The sequence below is a fragment of the Pleurodeles waltl genome, chromosome 1_2 (genome assembly GCF_031143425.1).
Source record: "Pleurodeles waltl isolate 20211129_DDA chromosome 1_2, aPleWal1.hap1.20221129, whole genome shotgun sequence".
Taxonomy (NCBI): Eukaryota; Metazoa; Chordata; class Amphibia; order Caudata; family Salamandridae; genus Pleurodeles; species Pleurodeles waltl.
The window spans coordinates 342,608,109-342,634,219 of NC_090437.1; the positions used below are offsets into that span (position 1 = coordinate 342,608,109).

Consider the following 26,111-nt stretch of genomic DNA (forward strand, 5'->3'; position numbering starts at 1 on the left):
GATGACCAGAATCTTTTTGAGTGTACTCAAAAGGGAGTAAAGAGCCCACCTCCTTTCTGGGTATGATGGAACTTTTATGCCGCTTTATCTATGAGATCACCGTTGATATTCTGTGGTCATCAGCAACTGCATCTGGGGTTGCAGTGACAACACCTTTGGATGAAAATATGCTAACTGAAGTGCAGTCAAAAAGCCCTTTCATGTGTCAAAAACTGTTTGGTCCTAAACTAAATTACCTTTTACAAAAAGCTGCTAAAGAGCAGATGTTAGTCCAGCCTTTTTGTGTCAAACCAATCTATGTCCACTTCCATTCCTTTGTGCTCAGAGGTGTTCTGCAATATCTACCACTGGGACAGCAACCATATTGAGCCGGTATCTGACATCGGGGGAATATGCTGCCTGAAAATCCCAATTCAAATTTAAGTAACAACCTCTAACGGCATGACCATGCCTCCTTATTTCCTGTGGGGGTAGCTGCCTTCTATTTTCTAAAGTTTGGCAGCATATTGTTCACAACTCATGACTATTCCATAGAGATACACTTCAAAGTCATTCTGCTTCATCATCTCCTTGTACAATGCCAAGCTTTTTTACAAGACATTTCCTTTCTTCGAGCCAAAGGGGCAATAATTCTGGCTCCTCAAGAGCAATGGACTAGGTTTTTATTCTATCCTCTTCTAAAACCAGATTAAAGTTTTGGATGTATTTTGGACTTAAAAGGGGTCAACCGTTACCTTGCTCATATCCACTTCAAAATGATTTCTTTATATTATGTGATTCAATTCGGGGCACCAGGGGAATACTTGGTCACGCCTGACCTAAAAGATCCATATCTTCACATTCCTATTTGTCAAGATTACTGGTGCTTCCAAGGATTTGCTGTGGTTTTCTAGTATTACCAGTTAAGGGTTCTTCCCTTCAGTCTGGCATGTGATTCCGGAGTCTTGCTGTAGGTATTCATTTTGCTTCAACTAGGGTGTTCACATTTTTCCTTATACTGATGACTGGCAAATTTCTTCCCTCCTCTCTTTTAAGGACAGAATCTCACACCATGAAGACACCTTGTCTTCAAGAGCTGTGTTGTGTTCAAAACTGAGAGAAGTTCTATCTGGTGCTGAATCAGAACTGTCACTTTACTGGAGTCCTGTTCAACACCAATTTTGCATCTGTCTTCCTCACAGTAGACAGAATTTACAGCAACCAGTCACAGCTACAGAGACTACGGACTCTTCCTTCAGCCGCAGCCAGGGTTTGGCAGTGGATGCATGGAATCAACCACTATTGTGATTCCTTGCCTTCTTCCCCTTCTTTCTTACTGGAGCCCAAACTCCTTAGACTATGACATTCACATACATATGAGATTAGCAATCCCTCCGGAATCGTTCTTGAGTCCTGAAAAACCTACAGAGGGGTGGTGTTTTAGCTCCCAGTCCCTGCTAGTTCTCACCACAGATGCATGCGACGGGGAGTTATTGGGGGCCATTTTGCACGATCAGGAGTTGCTGTGTTATTGTTACCTGAGGGAAAGTCCCCACTATTTAAATTGAAGGCAAATCTCTGCCATCCATTTGGCTCTCTTGGGATTCACCCCACTCTTTCAGTCAAGCGCTCTTAGTCAGAGTGACAATCAGGTAACAAAGACCGACATCAACCATTAAGGAGGTACCAGGTATCTGAACATTACTCAAGTTGCTCAGATCACTTGCATGTGGGCTAAAATATAGCTCTTCATGCATCTCATCATATCTTACTACAGCGAATCAGACAGCAGATCACCTCAGAGTATCCCCCTTGTCGACTCTTTTCACCTGGCAGTCAAAGTGTTTCAGTTGATAATGGCTTAGCTAAGCCAGCCCAGGCCGAAATCTTTGCTTCAGAGGACAATGCCTCACTTCCTCAGCTATGTACAGGGGTGTAGTGCCAGAGGGCCTAGGAGATTATGTCTTTTCTCGTATTTGGCCTCTGGGGGGTATGCTTTCCGCTCAGTCTCCTCCTCCCCAGGGTGCTCAGGTGTTTTGGAGGCAGATGGTGTATGTGACTTTGATAGCTCCTTTTGTCCCCAGCTGCCTTGGCTCCAGAGTCTCCGACAGTCAGCTGTTTCAATCCCCTTTCATCTTCCAGAGATTCCTTTTCCCCTTCAGTACCCTGTTCTCTACCCGCAGACTTGCACCACCTTCGGGGCATGGATTGGCAGTTGAACGGCTAGGGTTACAGTTCCAGACCTATTCTAGACTGGTGGTATTGGAAATTCAGGAGTCCAAGAATCCATCTACCATTGGCTGTTATGTGAAACATTGGGTTTAATTTGAACCCTGGGTTCGCATAAATAGGTCTTGAATCCAAGGTTTGGCAATTACTGTCTTATCCTAGAGTTCCCCTGGGATTTATTTTGAAGACCTGGGTCCTTCTACTAAAATGGTTCAATAAGAAGCAGTGCGTCCTTTAAGATAATCATCGGGGTCACTCTCTTTATTAGTTCGTTGAGCAATGCCACTTCTTAGGAGTTACGATAACAAACGTTCTATTATTCAGTACCCTCTTCCTACATGTGATCTCGCAGTTTTACAAGGTTTACTCTTGCTTTCCATTTTATTTCGGCCTGAAACTTTAAAAGGTTTACTACGTATTAGAAATGGGGTGTCTAGTTGGCAGTTGGTTTGCACCCTGTCCAAGTATGGACGGTGTGCGGTGTCACCAGGTCAGGGTGCAGGCAGCAGCATTGTCGTTGCTGGAGCGCTGTCATCGGTAGGCCCAAGCCAGCAGTGCGGGATGGGACGGTGCTTCGTGACCCTCACAAACAGTGATCAAAGGCCACAGTGCAGGCAGGATACCTGGTGATGATACTGGAGTCGATTATGCTTTCGTCGGTGGACCAGGGCTGCGATGCGGACGGGGCGGTGTTTCGTGCTCCTCACAAGCAATGTCCACAGGCGATGGTGCAGGCAGCGGTGTCGTCGTCAGCAGGAGCTTCGTCATCGGGGATGCCCAGGCTGAGGTGTGAGCAGGCGATGCCGGAGTGCGGGGCCCACAGGTCACGGTGCAAGCAGTGGCTCGGTGAAGTCGCCCGATGACGGCGTCGTGAGACCAGAGTAGCGGTGCGGCATCGGCAGGTCATGGTGCAGGCCAGCGGTGTCGTTGGCTGCAGCGCGGTTGTTTCTCCTCTTCAACAGCACAAAACACACAGTTCTCAGGTGTAGGAAAATGGCTCCTTGTTGCAGTTACCCCCCCACTGTTTGCCTGATATTGATGTTAACTTGACAGTGTGTGCTGGGACCGTGCAAACCAGGACCCAGCATCATTGTTCTTTAATTAAAAATATACCATTGTTCCACAATTGGCACACCCCTGACACACAGATTAGTCCCTTGTAAAAGGTACCAGTGCTACCAGGGGTCCTGTGACCAGGGAAGGTCCCTAAGGGCTAAAGCATGTGTTGTGCCACCCTAAGAGAACCCTCACCTAACACATGCACACTGCCATTGTAGGCTGTGTGTGTTGGTGGGAAGAAAAAGGCAAAGGTGACATGCCATACCCCTCAGGGTGCCATGCACACAAAACACTGCATTATGTGAGGGCAGGCACAATCCTTTCAGTTGTGAGTGACCACTCTTCCCCTCCCTTCCAGCACAGATGGCTCATCAAGATATGCAGACTACACCCCAGCCCCCTTTGTGTCACTGTCTAGAGGAGAGCTGTGAACAGCCCAACTGTCAAACAGACTTAGACAAGGAATCCACAAACAGGCAGGGTCACAGAATGGCTTAAGCAAGAAAATGCCTACTTTCTAAAAGTGGCATCTTCAAACTACCAATCTAAAAACCAATTTCACTAAAGGATGTATTTTTAAATTGTGAGTTCAGAGACCCTAAACTCCATATTTCTATCTGCTCCCATAGGAAATCTGCACTTTAAAGTTATTTAAAGGAAGCCCCCCCCCCCCAATGTTAACTTATGAGAGAGAGGCATTGCAACAGTGAAAACCGAATTTGGCTGTATTTCACTGTTAGGACCAGTAAAACACACCAGTACATGTCCTACCTTAAACCTACACTGCACCCTGCCCATGGGGCTACCAAGAGCCTACCTTAGAGGTGCCTTACATGTAAAAAAAAAAAAAAAAGGGAATGTTTAGGCCTGGCAAGTGGGTACACTTGCTAAGTTGAATTGGCAGTTTAAAACTGCACACACAGACACTGCAGTGGCAGGTCTGAGGCATGGTTACAGGGCTACTAATGTGGGTGGCACAACCAGTGCTGCAGGCCCACTAGTAGCATTTGATTTACAGGCCCTAGGCACCTCTAGGGCACCTTACTAGGAACTTACCAGTAAATCAAATATGCCAATCACGGATAAACCAATCAATAGTACATTTTCTATAGAGAGCACTTGCACTTTAGCACTGATTAGCAGTGGTAAAGTGCACAGACACAATAAACCAGCAAAAAAAGACCAGAAAAATTGGAGGGAGAAGTCAAAAAGTTTGGAGATAACCCTGCAGCAAGGGCCATTTCCAATACTATGGCTATGTCTGAGGCTTCAAAAACTACTGTCCTTCGAGGTTTTCAGTAAAAGTTGCATTTCTAGTAGCCATTACCTCGGCCCGTGGATTAGGGGAACTGGGGTAATTCTTTCCATTTACTTAAGGTTTTCTATTGTTTATTTTTTCAGCTTGAACCTGGCCTTGTAGCATAGGCTCTCATTATCCTAATGAGACCACTGGATTTGGGCGGCAGAATAACTTGCACTGTGGGAGACTGAGTCTAAACCCACCACAGGTGACACCTGTCGGCCTAATCCGGGTTTTGTTCCGGCTAACTAGCAGTGCCTCATCTCCACCATAGAGCAGGGATGATAGGGCAACCGAGCGCATGACAATTGACTCCTAAGGGAAATCATGGTCACTCAGCTTCTCTCAGTTACATTAGTCTCACATATGCAAGGACAATCAGAGGCAGAATATAGTTCAATAAGGTTTTATTGAAGTAATTGCATCTTAGATAATAAGGCATGTAATGCAATAACTAGGACGATGAAGCATGACAGGATTAAAAATGTGACAAGGGGAGTAAAGCATAAAAATAACAGTACCATATTGTCACTACGATCGTTAAGAATAATCCTACCTAGGCTATGTTAGAGCATCGCATGTTAAGCTCTAATTCTGCCCTTCAGGTTACCCTGGGAAGACATCATCCCTCATACCTGAGCAAGGGGCCTATAGTCTACATGAGCAGCTGCAGCAAAGCACTCAGCAATCAGCATACGGTCGTGGTCATCTGGCTGGAATCTCCCTTGAATGTACATGGGTCAAAGTAGTGTTTTTATAATAAAACAGCTGATGTTCCAAGAAAGGATCCCCACGAAAGAGTGTGTATGCTTCTGTGAACATTAGAGACAAAGCGTACCACATTTACTGGCAACCTATCTTCCTGCAGCCTTAAGAAAAGCACTGAGTGAAAGAAATGTCTGTTTGAGAACCCAGTGCTGGCCTAGGCAAAGAACAGCTAGACAAAATAAGAAAAGACTGCAACTGTGGCTATTGTTACAATGATAACACAAAGCTGAATAAAATATGTCTAGGTTAAGTGCACAGCGGCAGGCCTAGTTTGCTAAAATAACGTGTGTAAAACTATAACTAAAATGGCTACACAACAGCCTCAGCCTTAAAACTCCTTCCAAATATTGTTTACCACAGGAATTCGTGCACCTGGTGTCTCTCCCTGAAGTGTCAAATGATTCCCATCACTCTTTAGATGTTTGTAGACTCCTCATGATCTATTTAAAGAGGACCAAAAAACTATGATCTTCAGAACCTCTTTTGGTCACTTTTCAAAGAGCTGATATGGGAAAGATGCACTCTACTGTGATGTTCACGCTTTAGGTTAAGGGTGGCTATAATTCAGGCCTATTCATCACTGAAGGTGCCGAAGAAGGGTGGGGGCGGGGAGGGGATGGGGAACTCCAGTGGAAGTTTTTACTCACCTTATGGCTTGCTCTTGTAGGGCACTTATGTGATCACAGATGTATTCCAACATCTTTGTCTACCACTACTGTCCAGATGCCTTTAATTCAGAGAAGGGTTGTTTTGTTACCGGATGTTCATTGTTGCTTCTGTTTAGACACACCCAACTAGCTTTACTTCATTACATTCCCATTTATAGAGTTTTTTCTGTGTTTTGTACAATGTCACGTATGTAAAACGTGGGATGTGGAATACAGATGAGGACATAACTTACTAATTACTTATCGGTAATCTTCATTACTCCCAAGTTCTAGCCTTCCTCCCACTCATCCCACTTCTCTTCCTCTGGCCCCCTTCCTTCGTTATGGGCATTACACTGGGATGGATGGGATATAGAGTAGGGATATAGAGTAGGGTTTCGGAGTTAGTGTATTTTTGGAAAGGGAAGAAAGAATTTTGGGGAACAGTTAAGACTTTCTTCCCTCTTAGGTGGTCTGCCACCTCACCTAGTAAGGGCTGGGACAGGAAGACTACACACCTGGAGTAATTCAGTTTACCGGTAAGAAATCAGACCAATATCGATGTTCATAAACTGTCAGTGGATGAAGACTAGTTAATTACACTGCTAGAATTGCAACACTGCAAATCAGGTAAAGCTGAGACCTATGAATCAATTTAAAAAGAAAATGTTAGTTTGCTACAAAGTGCTTAGGTGAAAAGTGAAAGGTAAAGTTGGGTGAAATGAAGTTTGCTCCTAAACGCCAAGATTGTTCGCTCGTTGAAATTATTTAATGACTTTATTGTATTCCACGTTTTGGTATTTTACGGAACCCTCGGCGTATCCTAAGAAAGTAGACAAACCTAAACCATATACAAATAAAATATGGGTAAAATAGTGACCATAATAATGCAGAATAAAGTCAGATTAAAAATATAGCACTGGCCACAGAAGCCAAAGGTCTGGTAAGCGTCCTTAAATTGGTTTCATCAGAGGAGGCGCTCGATAAAGATGAAAAACTAATAGTTCAAAAAAATATACTCAGAGTAAAGCAAGGACTAGAAAAAGATCTGAAATTAAACCAGTCTCTCCTTCAGTTGGCAGACAGAGGAAGCGGATTCGAGGGCTGCATGTGTGTAAACCCATCTTTAATGAGCGAGTACTCAGATGATAAAGATGATATAATGTAATCAATTAGATATTTTTGTTCTGAAACCTTTGTCGGCCTTCTGCATGTCGTAACCAGCTGGGTAGGCTTCGTTAGTGAACATGCCTTGAAAAAACGGATACCAAGACAGTACATGCTTTATCAGGAAGACATATGGAGACAGAAAATAAATAAAAGCTTTCTTACCTTAACAAAGGTGACAAACTCCTCCACCATACTATTGGCGTTCATTAATTTCTTTTGCACCATTTCCAGCGCTTGCCCGCTCTGCTTCGCTAAGCCGTGAAGTTGTTGGGAAGCTGTTGCTTCCAGTTCTGTCATTGCGGTTTCGGCTTCTGTCACCTTACCCTCCAAATCTGTGACTTTGAGATTCTGGAAGACAACGCAATGGGACTGACATTGGTACAAGCGCTTGGAGACTGACATTGGTACAAGCGCTTAAGGTAAGGACTGACATTGGTACAAGCGCTTGAGGACTGACATTGGTACAAGCGCTTGAGGACTGACATTGGTACAGGCGCTTGAGGACTGACATTGGTACAGGCGCTTGAGGACTGACATTGGTACAGGCGCTTGAGGACTGACATTGGTACAGGCGCTTGAGGACTGACATTGGTACAGGCGCTTGAGGACTGACATTGGTACAGGCGCTTGAGGACTGACATTGGTACAAGGGCTTGGAGACTGCCATTCTTTCTAGCCCAGGAGCCCCCGCTATCTGTTTATGACAGTTAGAGAGCCCTGTGTCCAGACAAGTCTGAAACCAAGCAAAAGAGCCATGCCTATAAATATGCACGTTGACATTCTTATGCAGCAGGTCTTGCACAAGGTACCTATTGATAAAAAAGTGTAATGACTCACTATACAATAGTGGACAGCAGAATAACTGGTCCAATGGATTAAGCATAAAGCGGCAATGGGAGTATTTAACGTGCTTCCCTTTCAGGAAGTCACTCCCTAAACATCTTTTTTCACTGAGTCTTTCACAAATCACACGAATAGTAACAAGTGATCCCTGAAAGCTATGTGAGCAACTCACAATGTTTGAATGGCAACAATGCATATGCTAAGCTGAGGCACTAGGCACCTAAATACTTCACAAGGAGCATAGATACAACTATTACATCTTCATTATTAATGTTCAGACATCCAAAAAGCACAAGTTATGGAAAAAATAATTGAATGATGCAGAGGATGTCAACTTTAGCAATGGAATATGTTTATCATGCAGCTAATTATACAATCCTCTTCTTTTTCACTGAAAGAAAGAATAATCTAAATCTACTCACCGTAAGAATCGCACGTCCCAGCAGTTTATTACCTTCTATCATCAAGGAAGCCCTTGATTTTATTTATTGGCAATTATATATACTGCGGACTTCACGCATATGGGAGGATAGAGCGCTCTAACAGTGTACCTGAGCCTGCACAATTTTTGAGGACTTCCCCTCTACATTATTCCGAGAGCAGGGTGAGGGTTGAGTGTTAAAGAGTCAAGCAAAATAGGACTTTTAGTTTACAATGTCTTGGCCAAAAAGGCAGCCAGAGACTGGGATGGAGGCATCCAGACATCCGTGGCGTAACGTAAGCCCCCACAGCCCGTGCAGGAAAGGGGGGGTGAGTTCCAGGTGGCTCTCTCAGCAAAAGTGGTAGGTGGTTGGCCAGGAAGGAGGGCCCCCTCCATTTACTTTGCAGGGGTGTCCCCTCGGTTTCTTTATGCCACTGCCAGACATGGTTTTTCCCTTCAATAGTTAGGGATAGCCTGTCGCCTTGGAGCAGATACCATCCCTGCCAAGTCTCACCTACCACTCAAATTGTATGTAAAAACGGCAATCCAGGAAGTGAACTGGCAGAGTCGTGCCCCTCAGCTCCTGAGCCCCATAACAGTTGTTTTGCATTGGGCTGGCGGGCGGCCATTGTGACAATCAAAAAGGTTTGCTGACAACATCCAAATTGCCAATTGCAGTCTGCTGAAAATACTATGGATGAACTACGTTCAACATATATAACGTAAATAAATGCAGTAAAAGCATGTGCTTTTATGGATACACATTTATTTATGTCAATCTGTGGTATTTTATGCTTTTCGAATTACTTAAAAACAGCCATGGAACGATCGTCGGTGAAAAGCTGTTGAAGACATTTTTTTACCTGTAGAAATGTGAACATGGAGATGTTAAGGCTCTTTCTAACCTGGCGGACACACCCCACATACTGAAGGTAATTAGTAGGACTCTGATCGGCAGATCTTTCTCCCCAACAGAAGAGAAGCTGCATATTTTTCATGTCGAAACTGCGTTTGCTCTGCTATGTTAATTATCTTGTTTAGATTATATTAGAGATCTTGGTGCAGAGTTATCCATATTAAAACTGGTACATATCATTATCAGTAAACATAACCGTATTTTGTACAGTATATTTCATACGAAAACGTTGTGACTTTGGGTCCAACAGCGAATATGCCCACGATATGTGTTGAAACGAAAAACATATTTGCGTTTTCTTAATATTACAGCATATTTTAAAGTTTCTACCTGCTCGGACATCCTTTCAAAGGACAGTGAGGCTAACGGGCTCTTTGAACCATCATAATATTGGAAATAGTAGAAACCTGAAACGAATGTGTGCAGGATTGCCAGGGCCTACGGCATGTGCGAGCTGAGCCTATGCCCAGGGCGCAGACCTTAGAGGGGCGTGCGAGCTACCCTTCGCATCGTTTTTCCAGACGTGGCTCCAAAGGCAAGCGCATTTAAACGCTGTTTCTGACAGCTGCTGGTTGTGTTTACATTATCATTTATTTTATTTTATTTTCGTGGTTGTCCAGTCTCTTGCCCAGTTAGTCTAGCCCAATCTCCCCAATGTCTTTGAACGCACACAGTGGGAGAGGGCGCTAAATGTGGCTTCGCCAAGGGCTCTTTATTAGCAAAGGACCCGCTGAGCACAAGTACCACGACATTGACACTGTATTGTGGACACGTGGCAGTAACAGAGAAGAGAAACAGAGGGCATAACATCTTGGTCTTACCAAAAACTTGATAATACTATTGCAGTCACTATGACATTACTTCAGTGTTATTGGCCGCCTCTGCAGGCAATAACAGCTGTTAATTATATACCATCAATTTCGAGCAAGGTCCGTGGGAGAGAAGGGCAATTAAACACCGTTATTGTCTTGCAGCTACGGGCAATAAGGTTATTGGCACCTCCCCCCCCCCCCCTGTGTTCACCACACAGTGGGGATGAGAGACAAGCAGATCCCTTTGTCCTCACAGCAGCCGCTCTCCCCTTCAGACCCATTCTCGCAGCCACAGCCTGCTGGCCTCTCCCATTCATTGGCAAAAAGCAAAGTGTAACCCTACTTTGCCCAAAACTGTAGAAGAAAACAAAAATATCAGTATATTTTCTTAAGGTACAGCAGCATTTCGGCTTACGTTCCCCTTCGGTTAAAGCTGGGAGTGATGTACAGGTGTTGAAAAGGGTGCTGCCCACCATTACCATCCACAACAGAGGAGCAGGGAGTCCGCAACGACATAATCCTACACTGCAGGCCTGCAACGATAGCTATGGCCTCAAGCCAACATTCTGATTGACGGGCCTTACCTAGTTCAAGGTCAGGAAGCTAATAAATACAAGATGGTGTTTGTATGTCTGTCTCTCTCTCTCTAGCCATCTGACTATTTGAAGTTTTTTTTAAACTAAAAACATTTAAAGTGAAGTTAAAGCTAAAAAATAAAATGTAGGAACCACTGAAATTTACCAGTTATGCTTTGGTACTACAAAATGTACATCAATAAGTAACAACACCCACAAGCACAATGTCATCAAAGAACAAGTTACAAACCTTCAGGAACGCTCTTTCTTTAGAATACTCTAACTAAAGATTCCTCAGTTTTAGAATACTCCTAAGCACAAGATTGCCGAAGATTATTCAGTATAGCCCCTGCGTGCCAGTAGGTGGCATTGTGCAGCTCTAAAGCATCTTCGTACCACACTTGGAGTGACAGATGGATGTATATATAGACACCACTCAAGAGCTGGTAGCAGTTTCTTTTTGGACACACTCTATGTCCTCGAACGAGGAACACAGAGCACATTTCAGGAAGGAGGGACGGTGATAAGGAATTTGTGGTTAGATAAAATATCCAACTGAAAAAACATTACTAAAGGTCAATACCTTGTTCTCCCGATGAATAATTCTCATTACAGCTCCCCCCCCCTATTTAGAATAGATACCAAAGCAGTACCTCCCAAGGTGGTTGGTCAGTAGGCTGATGGAAAAAAATCTATTTACCAAAAGCATCAAGACATTTGCAGTAATCTTTTTTTGACACAGGCCTGATGTAGGCCTTTGGCTTGGTACGAAGACTGTCACCGGAATAGATTCCGGTCCAGATGCCACTGAAGTTGGCTGAGGAACTGGCATGGGCCTTCAAAGGTGAGTGGAGTTCTGTACCAGCGGCAGTACGAGCCTGGAAATGGATCACCAGGGTAACAACAGGCATCAGGGGAGTGGCCACAGACAGAAGTCTAACTGGAGGACCCTGTGGCTCCATGGTGACTGAAAGTGCTGCAGAGGAAGCTGGTAGCGTCTTGAAAATTTGTAGCATGACCTCTTCAATGCCCTCAATTAGCGGCAGGGGCTGACGACGGCCAGAAAACCCAGGACTTGCCTTGCCCAGCTGTGGAGCCAAATCGATGTCTGAAGATGGTGGAAGAAGGGGCCCTTTGAGTGCTATCCTTGTGACTTGTTGTCTGGCTTTGAGAGACCAAGTGGTCGAATTAGTCTTAGCGTTCAAATGCCTGTGGAATGTTTTTGACTTCGACTTATCTGAAGACTTTGAGCAGGGTCTTGTGTATGCAGGACCGACATTTTGACTGAGGGTGGAGGTGTTCCTACAAGGTAGAGTGGAAATGGTACTGAAGCTTCAAGCACAACCTCTTATGATCAATGATGCAGAACTTTGTTTCCCATTCTCTGATCGCTTTTGGGTGCATGAGGGTATTACATTTCTCTCACAACTTTGAGTGGGGACCAGAGAGAAATACTGGAGGGCCTGTGACTAACATCGGCTTCTTGCAGATGGGACATGTCTAAAAATCTAAATCTATGTTTTAATTTTACGGGGGAGATATTTTCCCTAGCACACAGTTTGAAAATTTAAAGGGGGTCCTCAGAAGAAAAAGTTTGGTGTGAGGCTCCCGTCCCACATTGAACAGCATGGCAAAAAAATAAAACTGTAGTTAGTGAGCAGGGGTGGCACCTATATGCGGCTAGTCTCATCACTTATCACTTTAAGGGTGGTGAAAGGTAGCCACGGAACCACCTGGAAGTAACTAGTGGCACACACCAGACTGGCACCTGGAAAATTCTAAACCATAGGAATCTGCTGTTAGAAGTATCCATCTGGAAAGGTAATTTTCGGAACCACTTTTCATTCTTTCACACAGGCGCACCTAAGAAGAGCTGATCATCCACTCAGCACTTTGTTCAATGTGAAATTCACAGGCAAGGGAATGTAACTCCAAGGACCATAGCCCTGCAGTCCTTAAAGCATTCCCGCATAGTCTACATCACAGTCCCACCAAACACTTGAGCCCAATCAAAGGATAGGGCCATAAGTAAGGCCTGGATGTTTCCGGAAAACAAAGCGTGGCATCTAATGACTATGCTGGTGCCCAGAGCCCAGGCAACGGTATTGCTGGTATGTAGGCAGGATTCAGATGTATTTCACCGCACCCTTGTCATCGTGTTCTGTTCGTGAAAGAAATTCCAGTCGTCTTCAGGCAAAGCAGACAATATCTCACTTGTCACATCCCAAAGGATGTGTAGCAGTCCAAATGGCAAACAACATTCAATCCATGGAGCTGCAAAGGAAAATACTATTTTGTCCATATTATCTATTTTTTTCGATTCTCTGCCTGCTGGAGCAGTGGGACAAGAATTTGGGTTGACTTTCTTTCTAGAGTCCCACATAATAAGACTTTCAGGAGTAGGTGACGTAACACAAAGCTGTATCACCTGGGGCAAGTCTGTGTTTAGCAATCTGATATCTCAATGGCAGAGATAAGCAAGGTTTGGACCAGGCTGACAAAAGGATCTCAGTCAAAGTTTCATTAAGTGGTAATAGGGGCTGTGAAGTGGAGGAGCTGGGTTACAGCATTTCTGTCAGAAGATTGGCTTTAGTTTGCACTGCAAGAAGGTCTAGCCCTGCTACATAGCACAACCTCCAAAGAAAAACTCTTTTCTTTAGGGGCCAATACAGGCGAGTTTAGTTCAGGCACTGATGAAGTGACTGGTGTTTTGTAAATCAACTTTTAAGCTGGCAGTAGTGTAATGAGCAACTGGTTCACCCAGTCATTGTCTTCATAGAGGGGAAAACACTTGGGGCCATATGTACGAACACATTTTCCCATAGACACAGAATGGGCAAAACTGCTTGCTACATCTGGGCCTTAAGATCTTGAACAGTAGCAGAGTCAAAGAAAGACTTTATTCTCTTGAAATACTGCCTTGAGGCAAGGGGACATGAGGAGAGTCTTCCTCATGCTGAGTTTGAGCATTGTCACTGGCATGTCGTGACGTGGGGGACAGGTGCTCTAGCCGAAGGCGGTTCCAGATCCACCTTAGTGGAATCTATTACTGGCGTTGACAAAGGAACGATCAGCGGAGCCTGCAGCAAGGGAGTCAAGGTATGGCCTGGCAATGAGACTGGAGTAGAATGAGTTGGCACTGTTGGAATCAGGGGAGGACCCAAAGGCAGAAGCCTGGCTTGAGGCCCTGATAGATCTGTGGGGTCTGAAAGTGCACCAAAGGGGTAGGGATCCAGTTGAACAGCTGCAGCGTAGCCATCAATGACTAAGGGAACTTGGAAAAATCAGCTCTAGACCCAGAACTGAATGTGGAGGAGGGGAAATGCCACACTTGTACTTCTAGTGCTTTCTTTTCTGACTGTCTCTCCACTTTGTCTTGGAATTACCCAGAGATGGTGAGGGTAAGTGAGACAGAGAACAGCCTCGCCATCTGAAGCAGGGCTAGCTTGGTATTTATGTGTGATCACAGAGATTAGCTTGGGACTCCTTGATGGCCTTGGGACGCATTTATTACATGAACCAGAAGTCACACTTGGTATTGATACACTAAAGACAGATGTTGTGTGGGTCCATGACTGACATCTGCTTGCAATGCAGGCTGCAACTGAAACTTAATCCCGTAACGGCTGCCCTCTACCCCCCCACCCCTCCAGTGCTAAGCCCTCCCTTTCGTGGCTATTTGGGGTAGTTCACACTGAGGCCTGCATAACTTCTTTTCAAGTAAGATATCTACCCCATATTTGCATTCTTGTTACCCCAACATCCTGGCAATTTTAAAGGTACTCAGGCTTTGTGGAGTCCCATGGAGGGGACCGAGAAAATAGGCAAACTATAGCTATATTTTGAGTTTTTTTGTGAAAAATAGGAAAAAAGTGCTCCAGATCCCCCCCACAATGCCATCAATAAAGGGTTTGCTGTGTTAAAGTCACAATCTTCCCAGCTTTCAGGAACAAGCAGAGCTGAATAAAAAAAAAAACTATTTTTAACAACACTTTTGAATTATTTTTATAGAGCTAGCCCAGTTTTCCTATTTTTTGTGCTCTCAACCTACTTCCAGTTTGTAGTGGAAACTAGTGTGAAATCTATGGATGATCAGGAAAAGCTATAGTTTTCTGAAAGGTAGACAACATTCTGAATTCAGCAAGGGGCATTATGTGTAGATCTCTCAAGATTTTCCAAAAGAAAAACAAAAAAACAGGTGGTTTTGGGTAACAACAGCACTACAGGACTCAACACAGTGGGTTGGCAAAACCCTAGAAAAACAACCATAGGGCCAAAAAAGCCCACATATGGCAGCGGGCATGTGTCACCAGCAGGATGCAGGAGGCCATGAGTCCCAGCAGCCTCGGAGTCAGTCTCAGTGAAATCCAGGATAGAGGCTGAAACATTGGTATCATGGCCCAAATATACTAGACTCGCTGTTTAGGAGCATAAGCCTGAAACGTCATCATTTCCAGAACAGCTCAGATGAAAGGGAGCATCTGAGAGGGAGTCAGGTGTGACTTTGGCATGCTGATAGTGAGCTCCAGCCAGTGCAAGAGGTTCGCCAAAGCCTGGAGGTGAGAGACGACAGCCAGGGGTGAGACCACCTTCCACAGCCAGTCGTTGAGGTAGGGGAAGACTAGCACCTCTGATCTTTGCAGATGAACTGTAACCACCGCCATCACATGGGTGAACACCGAGGGGCGCTTGTAAGGCCAAAAGGAAACACAGTGACCTGACAGGCCTACTGCGACCTCCAGGTAATGCCTGTAGCCAGGCAGGATGGTAATGTGAAAGTATGTGTCCTGCAAGTCCAATGCTACCATCCAGTCTCCTGGGGCCAGGGCAGATAGTACCTGAGCCAATGTGAGCATTCTGAACTTCTTCTTGAGGAATAAATTAAGAGGGTATAGGTCCAGGATAGGATGAAGGCCTCTGTCCTTTTTTGGCACCAAAAAGTAGTGGGAATAGCAACCATGACCCACTTCTAGCGTTGGCACCCATTCTATGGTATCCTTGGCAAAGAGTGCAGTAACTTCCTGGTAGAGAAGGGTAGGTGATCCTCTGTCGACCTGTTTTAAGTTGATGCTTTGGGGGTAGGGATAGTCATGGAGGGGAGTGAGTAGCCCCTTCAGACAATTTGTAAAACGTACCTGTCTGATGTTAAGGACCACCAGTGAGGCAGGTGATGGTGAATCCTTACTCCAGCTGGGTGCCCACCATGCTAAGAAGGCAGATTATGAGGGTTTGGAGGTTGCAGCTGCCAGGGGGTGGAGGACAGGCCAGACCTCTGGCCTCCCAACCCACGGGTCTGTGGGTACTGCGCCCTTGGCCAAGCAGAGGCTGAGGACCATGCACAGCACAGAGGCTGGGATGGTAAGGGCGCGGTTGGAAGCCCCTTTCATGGCTGCAAAAGGGAGGCTGTGGGTAATGAGGGGCCATGGAAAGGCCCAAGGACCTGGCTGTAGCCCTGCTGTCCTTAAATCACTCCAGTGCCAAATCAGTCTTGTCTCCGAAGAGATGGGAGCCATCAAAGGGCATGTCCATAAGTGATGAGTGGACATCCCAAGAAAAGCCAGAGGTCTTCCACTAGTTGTGGGGCCGTAAGGCGACTGTAGACGAAACCGCTCTTCCCAGTGAGTCAGTCGTGTCCAGCCCACATCCAAGAGTGAACACTGCTGCATCTCTCCCATTAGCAACAGCATGTCTCTTTCGGTGCCGATGGTGGCACCTGCACAAATATATCCCACAGTGCGTGGGATTATGGACCCAAAGACTGATCAGAAAGACTGATGACATCAGCACGCCCTGAGTGTCATTACAGGAAAAACAACCAATTGCAATGCAATGGGTCTCACATTCGCTCTAGTTAGAGCTATTGGCGTTTTAAATTCCTAACTGGACTTTTCTTGCCACATAAATTGAAAATGGAAAGTAAAACTGTTGACATAAGTGAGCTGATTTAAAGCACATGGCCACCATGAGCTTGAGTGCGAAGGAGTGACACAAAAGAAAAAAAGAAGTTCACACACAGTCAAACATATCAGCATAGTGCAGTTATCCATGTAACAGGGTCGGTGTCCAAAGCATTACCAAACAGCCCCGAGGAGTGACAAACGTAAAGCATTTACCAATGATAAAGGATAGCCCATAAACGAGTGAAGGTGATAGGTGTGAGGTGGGCAAGGTTAAAAGCCCACAATACTTACAAAAGGTCAAAGCGCTTGCGTGCTCGACCTAAAAAGGACTATCTTTTATAATCTACAATAATGCAGTCCCCTAAAAGGACGCTATTGGCAATTGTGTTGAACAAGAGAAAAGAAATGGAAAAGAAAAACGGGAGAACATAATAAAAGGGCCATACTTTAAGGCTAGGGTTCAAAGGGGGAAATGCTGTGAGGTCAGCAGAACTCAATCTGGTGTTGGGTTTAAAATTTGTCAGGCTGTCCATGCATACAGCTAAAAAAAGAAGGACGAGCCCTTAGAACTGGAAGGACAACGCTAGCCGCAGCAGCAGAACAAAAATGTTTTAGTAAAATAGAAGACAAGCTTCGGGGCACCGATAAACTAGTTTTTTGAATGTGTAAATATTTTTACAGCACTTCCTGCACATCCTCCTTCCATTTAAATATTCACGTGAGAGTTGTGAAACTGAAGAATGTGAAAATACAATAATCTCTTGGTGATCACAGCAAAAGGTGGTGGACAAGTGGTGAGTGCAAGTGAGGACTCCCAATGTCTTGTGAAACCCTTTCCTGGTCTTACACCTTTTTCAGAGAAGAGCTTGGGGTAGATCGTCGGAAGAAACCGGGAGGCAAAAAACAACCCGAGGGGTTGGAATAAATGCAGTCTGAATCATTCCACTACGCCTTTGGGTGGTATATTATCCTGCACCATAAGTGACCGATACCGTAGCTACTTAAAAAATGTATAGCTGACTTATGGAGTTTGTGGGATTGAACCCAGTAAAGCCAACTTTAGTTTTCGTTCTCCCAGGGTCAATAAAGTGAGCACCATTCAACTGGAGGATAGTACAGACTAATAGCAAGCAGCCAGAACGTGCAGAGGCACGACCTGCTGCAAGAGGGTGCTTAATTAACGGAGCACTATTCTAGTTTTAAGCAGTGTCTTAAAAAATAAACTGCTCCTTTCTTTTCACCAAAATCATCTCTTTCTTGCCTTAAAATCAGACACTCTCACAAGAGAATTCTGCCCAGAACCCTGAATATCATTTTTTTTTATTTGGAGGGCGGGGGTGGGGGGGGGTGGCGGGGAAGGGGGATAGAACAAATGAATTTCAAAGTGCATTAAAATATTAAATGCAAGTTCACAAGAACGATTCAAACATCAAAACATTGCAAGGTTTAATTGCCTCACAAATAAAACACATTAACAATCTTGATGACTTTTCTTGTGCTCAATTTCAAATTTGAAACTTACTTTTAGTATTTTTCACTACGACAAATACCGATAGCAAACAATGCAGCGGTTACAGACCATCTCCTATGAAAAAAAGTTAAATGACAAACAGGATGCATCACAAATCTGACTTCATTATATTCGAATTTTTAAACACTGGGCGTGTGTTCTAAATGATACAAGATGTTCTTTGTTCACCATAAATGTAAGTGCTCCATCCCAGGAAAACACTGAAAAGAAAAGGAGTGGCAATTGAAAAAAAAAATTAAAACAGTTGACATAAGCAAGCCGATTAAAAGTCCCATGGCGAAATAAAAGTAAAAAAAAAAAAAAAAAACAAGCACAGTCGCACTGTGTAAAAACGTGAATTTTTGAAGGAGCGCTAGGATAAACAATAGAATTAAACTGGTAGTCATGAAAAGCGCTCAATTACTGTCCAGTGAGATTGTGCTGCCTACGCAATAAAAATAAAAAGTAGTTCAGAAACCATACGGAAAACATGGAGCCTCCTATGTTTTCAGTAGTTGGCTGGTGCTCTCGAGGAGGGCTAAACACCGGAAAAGGCATGACGTATGCATGCTTTCACTAATGAAATCAAGTGATTTTAAAAGACAAGTCCATAAACCAACAAAAGTGATGGGCATGACATGAGCATGGTTAAAAGCCCACAGAGAGATTATAACAGGAGAGAGAGCACTTGCACGCTTGACCCTAAAAAATAATTAGGAAGCTTGGGAGCAGCCTGATGTAAAAATAATAAATAAATGATGGACTCACTCTGGTGCCTTTATTGAGCAATGGCCAACAAACACTGGAGAGGTAGTGTGACATCCGCACTTAAAATGTTAACAAAATGTTGAAAAGTCAAAAAAGCTTAGCTCCAGTTAAGCACTGAAGTGCATGGAGAAAGAGGAACTGACATCAGAACATAGTTGTGACGCTTATATGTGTCTATGTGTTTTCATATCAAAAAGCTGGACGGAGTCACAAAAGAGGCTAGTGTCGCCACCTGCCCATATGCAGGGGTTGTTGCAGGAGTTTCCAAATAAGGGCTGGCATCTGGGTAGTTTCACAGAAGGAGAAATATTCAGTAAAAAGTATGTCAGATTTTAAATTTTGGATGGCCACCATATGTGCCAGTACTGTGCAGACTTTTTTTGGGGCCACAAATTGACACCTTAAATGGCATTCCTGGTACGGAGACCACAAACCTAGGAAGTGAACCCAAAGCTGTTCGACGAGTTTCATTAGGCTATTGATCATAGACTCAGTAGGTCCGTTTCTATCAGTGCAAGGAAACCCTTTAACGAGGTTAGCAGACCCTGTGATAAATGTTTTTAAGAACCATTAAGGCCTGCGATTATGGTGCTCTCATTCTGCTCCTTTGCAAGGCTTTTAATTTTTTAGGTAGCAGGGACTGTGCCCCAAGTCCTGTAATAATGTCTGTAAATTGTCTCTAAGATCCAGTCAAGCAGAACATTTGGGTTCATGACTGAAAACTGGATTTGCGGACCCAAAATGGACAACAGGAAAAAAGTTCCCAAATCCAATAATGTATTTATTAATTAAATGTTTGTCCATGAACTGTGCTCAAGTCCATTTCAAAGACAGTTTGCGGACTTATTGTCCTAATATCCCTAATTTAGCCCCTTCAAGCCCATTTAAAGAATTTTCGAAAGACTAATGTCTCGAATATTGAACAGATTTACATCAAATAAAGCATGCACTTCCTGAAGTACAATTGCTAAGCCACATCTGTTGTATTTCTATTCAGCCTTTTCTTTCCTGGAGAGAAGAGCAAAGAATCCCACTGATGTTAAAATGGGAAAAGTTACTTTTTTACCCCCATCCTGTCATGACCACACAAACTTGCCAAGTCAAATCAAAGAGGTGCATGAGAAAAGCAAAGAGATATTCTCAGTGGAGACAGCAAAGCCCAAACTGGAAGAAGGTTTGCAGAGTAATCTTGCGCTTATTTCAAAGGAAGAATCAAGAAGAGAAGATCCAAGATGGCCGCTGTGAGTCCTGAAGGTTAGTTACAGTTCTAGAATAAAGAGTAATGGCACACGTGAAATAAATCAACTCTAAGTAGATTGGAAAAAACAATATCATGAATCAAAGCATTAAACACATTAATTTATCTAGAAAAACACCAAATGTGTATCATTACAAGAATTTATTACTCTCATTGGGATTCTGGAATACACAAAATAATACACCCTGTATACAATCATAAATAGAAATCTATTGCAAAGCCTAGGTGTAATCATAAATACTCCAAGCACAGTTCTAGTCTTGCAATCGGTTGGTTGCTAGGTTACGAGCCCTCCAGCTGGAAGCCTTGCACTTCAACTGAGGTCTGACAGGAATCAGCTGTGTGGAGAGAGAGCGCGCTTCAGAACAGAAACTCCTGTGAGGTAAAATTACATTTGAAGATTATATTACAGAAAACTGATAAATATTGTCAAGGTTTATTCGAAGAGTTTGATAGTAGACCGTTCCCGTGGAAGTCGGCAAGGCTACAGAGTTAATGTATGAATTAACCTTATGTTTACAAGGTTATTGTTTAAGATATTAAAGTCAAAGAAAAATCGAACTTTAAAAGAGCAAGTATCTACAAATGTCAAGGTTATAAACAAAGACCAAGTTTAAAGGAGAAACGAACTGTTAACAAATAAGCATTTACAAATTCAATGGTAATAAACCAAAATAGAGTTTAAAAGAGAAACAAACTTAAATAAAGAAGCATTTACAACTACAAGTTATCGACAGATGTCGAAGTAAGGAAGGAGAAACTAACTGTAATAAACAAGCATTTACAAATACAAGTTATCAACAAATGTCGAAGTAAGAAAGGAGAAACGAACTTTAATAAACAAGCATTTACAAATACAAGTATTGACAGAAGTCACAATAAGACAGGAGAAATTAAATAACATCAGCTGATTTGAAGAACGCATTATCACCAACTATATATATATATATATATATATATATATATATATATATATATATATATATATATATAGCAACATAAAACCAATCTCTAACAAAGGTTGAGAAGTTCTTCTAGAATCAGTAATAAGCATTTTATTAAGAAGAGCTATCATTTATAGAGAGAAGCAAGGCTACAGAGAACTCAGGGTGAGTGAAGAAATAATAGAATTAAAGAGAATTAATTGTTGAGAGTAGAAAGTGAAAAACTGATGTTGTATGTCCCTAGTAATTGCGACTGACTCTTGCAGGTGCTGTATCCAATCTTAGATGTGAAGAGGTAGACTGAGTACTGGCGTTCATCATCTCTGTGGCAGTCTCTCTACCATCCCATTCCCCTTTCCCCCTCCGGGGTACTCCGCACAAAGGATTAATATTCGTTGTGAGTAGCTCGGGTCGGGACTGAGGAGTTATCTTCTGCTTCTGAGGAAATCGAATTGAAGTATCCTGACAGATTGAAGTGCCATCACCCTAATTTTAGGGAAAAAACAGATTTCCTCCTGAGCAGAATGGCAGAAGGAATTGATATAAAAGCATTAGCCACCGTTTTGGAAGGGTTACAGAAACAATTAAATAACACCATAGAAGAAACAGTCCAAATAAAACTGCGAATAAATGAGTTAGGGAACACCGCTAAATCAAATGAATCTGTGTTTTCACAAATCCCTAGCCCTTCACAGTCTGCAGGTATATCCACTCAAGTAATTCATGCGGTTTCCCCTATTATTCCTTTGGCTCAACCCGAGCTCTTCGGTGGGGATCCAAATAAGGCGCAGATTTTTCTGACCCAATGCTCATTGCATTTTTTATGTAGACCAGTAATTTTTTCCGAAGACCAGTTCCAAAGTGGCATTTATATTGTCTTATCTGACAGGAGATGCGGCCGCATGGTCCATGCCAATAATTTCCAGAAATTATCCTGTTTTATATAATTTCCAAAATTTCAAGGAAGAGTTCTTAAGAATATTTGATCGGCGAGCTGCAGCTCAAGCCACTGACAATGAACTACTGGAAATCAGGCAAGGTAATAAAGATCTAGTTGCCTATCTGGCTCATTTCAATAAACTCATTGTAGAGACTGCCTGGCCGGAGTCAAAAAGAGCCGCCATATTTTATCGTGGACAGAGATGAATTGAAAGATGCCTTAGCACAAGTTCCAAATAGACCCACCGAAATTTCGGAGTTAATTGATCTTGTGTTACAGATTGACCACTGGTTAACTGAACGAAGAGCAGAAAAGAGAAGAGAGTATCGACCATTTCCCCTGAGAATTGATCGTGTAAGAAATGATCATACGAGAGCCGGAGAAGAGATAACGATAGAAGAACCAATGCAAATTGGTTCCATCCGAGGTCCTTTATCTAAGGAAGAAAAAGAGAAAAGAAGAGTGAATCAACTATGTTTATATTGCGGTGCATCTGGGCATTTTGTTAAAAACTGTCCCAAGAAACCCAAAGCTCTTCAGTCGGGAAAAGGCCAGCTTCATCAGTAGAGGGAGTTGCCCTGATGAAAGCAGAACCCAAGACAACTCCTTTAGATCAACTAGTGGCGAATACCTTACAAACCGCAGCGCCACATTTGGTACAAACCGTATCAGTTAAGACCCTTGAGAAGGAAATTCAAGGGATCTCATTTATGATAGACTCTGGAGCTACGGGCAACTTCTGTGATATCAAATACGCTCGTAAAATGGGTATTCGATTTATCAAGAAATCTACTTTGGAAGTAGTAAGAGCTGTGGATGGAACCAATCTTTCTTCAGGACCCATTTCCCATGAGACCGAACCAATTCAGATGCAAGGTTTTGGTGGACATCAGGAGCAGATAATCTTTAATTTGATAGATGCTCCACAATTTCAACTCATTTTGCGTCTGCCCTGGCTTACAGAACATAATCCACAAATTGATTGGAGCAAAAGAACGATCAAGATGAATTCCTCTTACTGCAAAGAGAATTGCTTTCATGATGGAGTGGAAGTGTCCACCAAGTCCCAAGCGGCCTGTTTATCATCACACTCTTCAATGATCTGTGCACTAAAGACAGCAGAAATCCCAAAAGAATATGAGGATTTAGTCGCCGTTTTTGATGAAAAGGAGGCTGAGAAATTGCCACCACATCGACCCTACGACTGCAAAATTGAACTGGAGCCAGGTGCGATATTGCCATGTAGCAGAATATACGCATTAACCCAAGCAGAGAATCAACATTTAAAGGAGTATTTGGATCAATATCTTGCTAATGGTTTTATTCGTCCTTCTGAATCTCCAGTGTCATCCCCACTATTTTTCATACCAAAGAAGGATGAGAGTCTTCGAACTTGCATTGATTATCGAGCCCTCAATCAGGTTACCATCAAGAATCGATACCCACTGCCTTTAGTGTCAGTTTTATTAGATCAAGTAAAGAATGCTAGAATCTACACCAAATTGGACCTGCGAGGAGCATATCATTTGATTCGAGTGGCTTCAGGGGATGAATGGAAAACCGCTTTTCGGACTCTATACAGATTATTTGAATATCAAGTGATGCCTTATGGGTTATGCAATGCTCCCGCTGCCTTCCAGCATTTCGTTAATGATATATTACGAGAATTCCTCGACCGGATTGCCGTGGTTTATATAGATGACATTTTAATCTTTTCCGACAATCTAAAGGGAACACATTTCCCATGTTCGATCCATCCTCACAAGGTTGCAAGAAAACCATCTCTATGTAAAATTGGAGAAGTGTGCATTTCATGTGGAACGAGTTGAGTTCTTAGGATTCATTTTGTCACCAGAAGGAGTTAGTATGGATCCTGCCAAGATAAAGACAGTGCAACATTGGCCTTCTCCTTGCAATGTCAAAGAGATCCAGAGTTTCTTGGGGTTCGCAAATTTTTATCGAAGATTCATATCCAATTTTTCTCAAACAGTTACACCCATTACTCGATTGTTGAAGAAAGGAGTGAAGTTTGAGTGGACAAAAGAACCTGAAAATGCTTTTAATTTTTTGAAGAATTCCTTCGTCTCAGCTCCAATCTTGCTCCACCCCAATCCAGATGAGCCATATTATGTGGAGGCAGATGCTTCAGATGTTGCCATAGGAGGTATCCTTTCCCAGCGTCATAAAGATACAGGTCAATTGCATCCAGTGGCCTATTTCTCTCGAAAATTAACACCACCAGAGCTAAATTATTCAATTGCGGATAAGGAGCTATTGGCAGTCAAAGAAACTTTTTGTGAGTGGCGGCATTGCATTTTGGGAGCTAAGCATAAAGTGACCGTTTACACGGACCACCGAAATTTACAGTTTTTAAAATCAGCTCGAACTCTAACAGCTAGACAACTGCGTTGGTCCCTATATTTTGCAGACTTTGATTTTGTTATCACTTTCAGGCCAGGAAAAGTAAATGGGAAGGCAGATGCTCTATCTCAAATTGATACCGGTGCAGTTAAAGAGCCTCCAGAAAAAGAATTGATTATTCCACAAGAGAAGTTCATATCTGCCATATTGTATGAAAACTTAACATTCGAAGGAATGCTGAAGTGGTCCAAAGAAGGCCAAGGAAGAGAAATCAAAAAAGGTTTGTCATACTTTAAAGGTGCACTGTATGTTCCGACTGTGGAGCTGCAAGAAAAAATTCTTCAGGCTTATCATGACGATCAATTGGCTGGACACAAAGGAATTCAAAAGACTCAAAATCTAATACAACGAGAATTTTGGTGGCCAAAAATGAAAACTCAGATAAGACAATATGTGTCAACTTGTGACAAATGTCAAAGAGGGAGATCAAATAGAACATCTTCACAAGGTCTGTTAAGACCTTTGCCCACTGCACCCCATGCCTGGCATACTGTTACTATGGATCTTATAGTGGACCTCCCTAGTAGCCAAGGTTTTAACACTATCCTAGTTTTTGTAGACACTTTCACTAAAATGGCGCATTTCATTCCTTTGAAAGAAATCCCTCGAGCCCCACAGGTTGCACAGTTGTTTACACAACACATAGTACGCGCCCATGGTATCCCAAAAATTCTAGTTTCAGACAGGGGGTCCCAATTTGTTTCTCGCTTTTGGAAGGCCTTTAGTAAAAGATTAGGAATTGATTCTCGTTACTCTACCAGTTACCATCCTGAAACCGATGGGCAAACAGAGACAGTGAATCAAGAGTTAGAACAGTATTTAAGACTCAATTTATTCGATAAAGAGAAGGAATGGCCCGAGTTGATGTGGGCAGCTGAATTTGCTTACAATAATGCTGTTCATTCCACCACTGGGTTCACCCCCTTTTATCTGAACCATGGTAGACATCCTAATGTAATGTTGGGTAAAGAAAATGATTCAGTGCCTGCAGTAGAAGAGATGGTGAGGGATTTGCAGACCACGTTAGTTAGGGCTAGAAAAAACATAATTCAAGCAAAAGATTCATATAAGACTCAGGCTGATAGAAAAAGAAGAGAGAGCCCCATTTATTCGAAAGGAGACAAAGTTTGGTTATCCACTCGTCATTTACGTCTCAAAGGAAATCGCAAATTTCAGCCACGATTTATAGGCCCATTCAAAGTTGACAAGATGATCAATCCAGTGGCAGTTAAATTGCAGTTGCCAGCTCATCTAAAGATACATCCTGTTTTCCATGTCTCCTTGTTAAAGAACAGTCCTCCAAATTTACGTCAAAACTCCCCTCCAATTCCTATCCAGATTAGCTCTGCTGAAGAGTATGAGGTCAATCAAATCTTAGATTCCAAAATCCGTAATGGCCAGCTTTATTATCTAATTGATTGGAAAGGTTATGGTCGAGAGGAACGATCCTGGGAGCCGCACGAGTATGTACATGCTTCAAGATTAGTGAGAAACTTTCATAGAACCTACCCAAGCAAACCTAAATTGGAGAACTGTTCCTTGAGGGGGAGTACTGTCATGACCACACAAACTTACCAAGTCAAATCAAAGAGGTGCATGAGAAAAGCAAAGAGATATCCTCAGTGGAGACAGCAAAGCCCAAACTGGAAGA

The 26,111-nt window shown here is 43.1% G+C and overlaps 1 protein-coding gene across 1 annotated transcript in view; it reads right to left on the bottom strand.

The window, feature by feature from the left end:
• The window catches only part of CNTLN (centlein), a 1,263,565-nt gene that overhangs the window by 206,168 nt on the left and 1,031,286 nt on the right, over nt 1-26,111 (bottom strand). Inside the window, exon 24 of the mRNA XM_069239496.1 lies at nt 7,315-7,500. Coding sequence (XP_069095597.1) covers nt 7,315-7,500 — 186 coding nt within the window. The remainder of the gene's footprint in view (nt 1-7,314; nt 7,501-26,111) is intronic.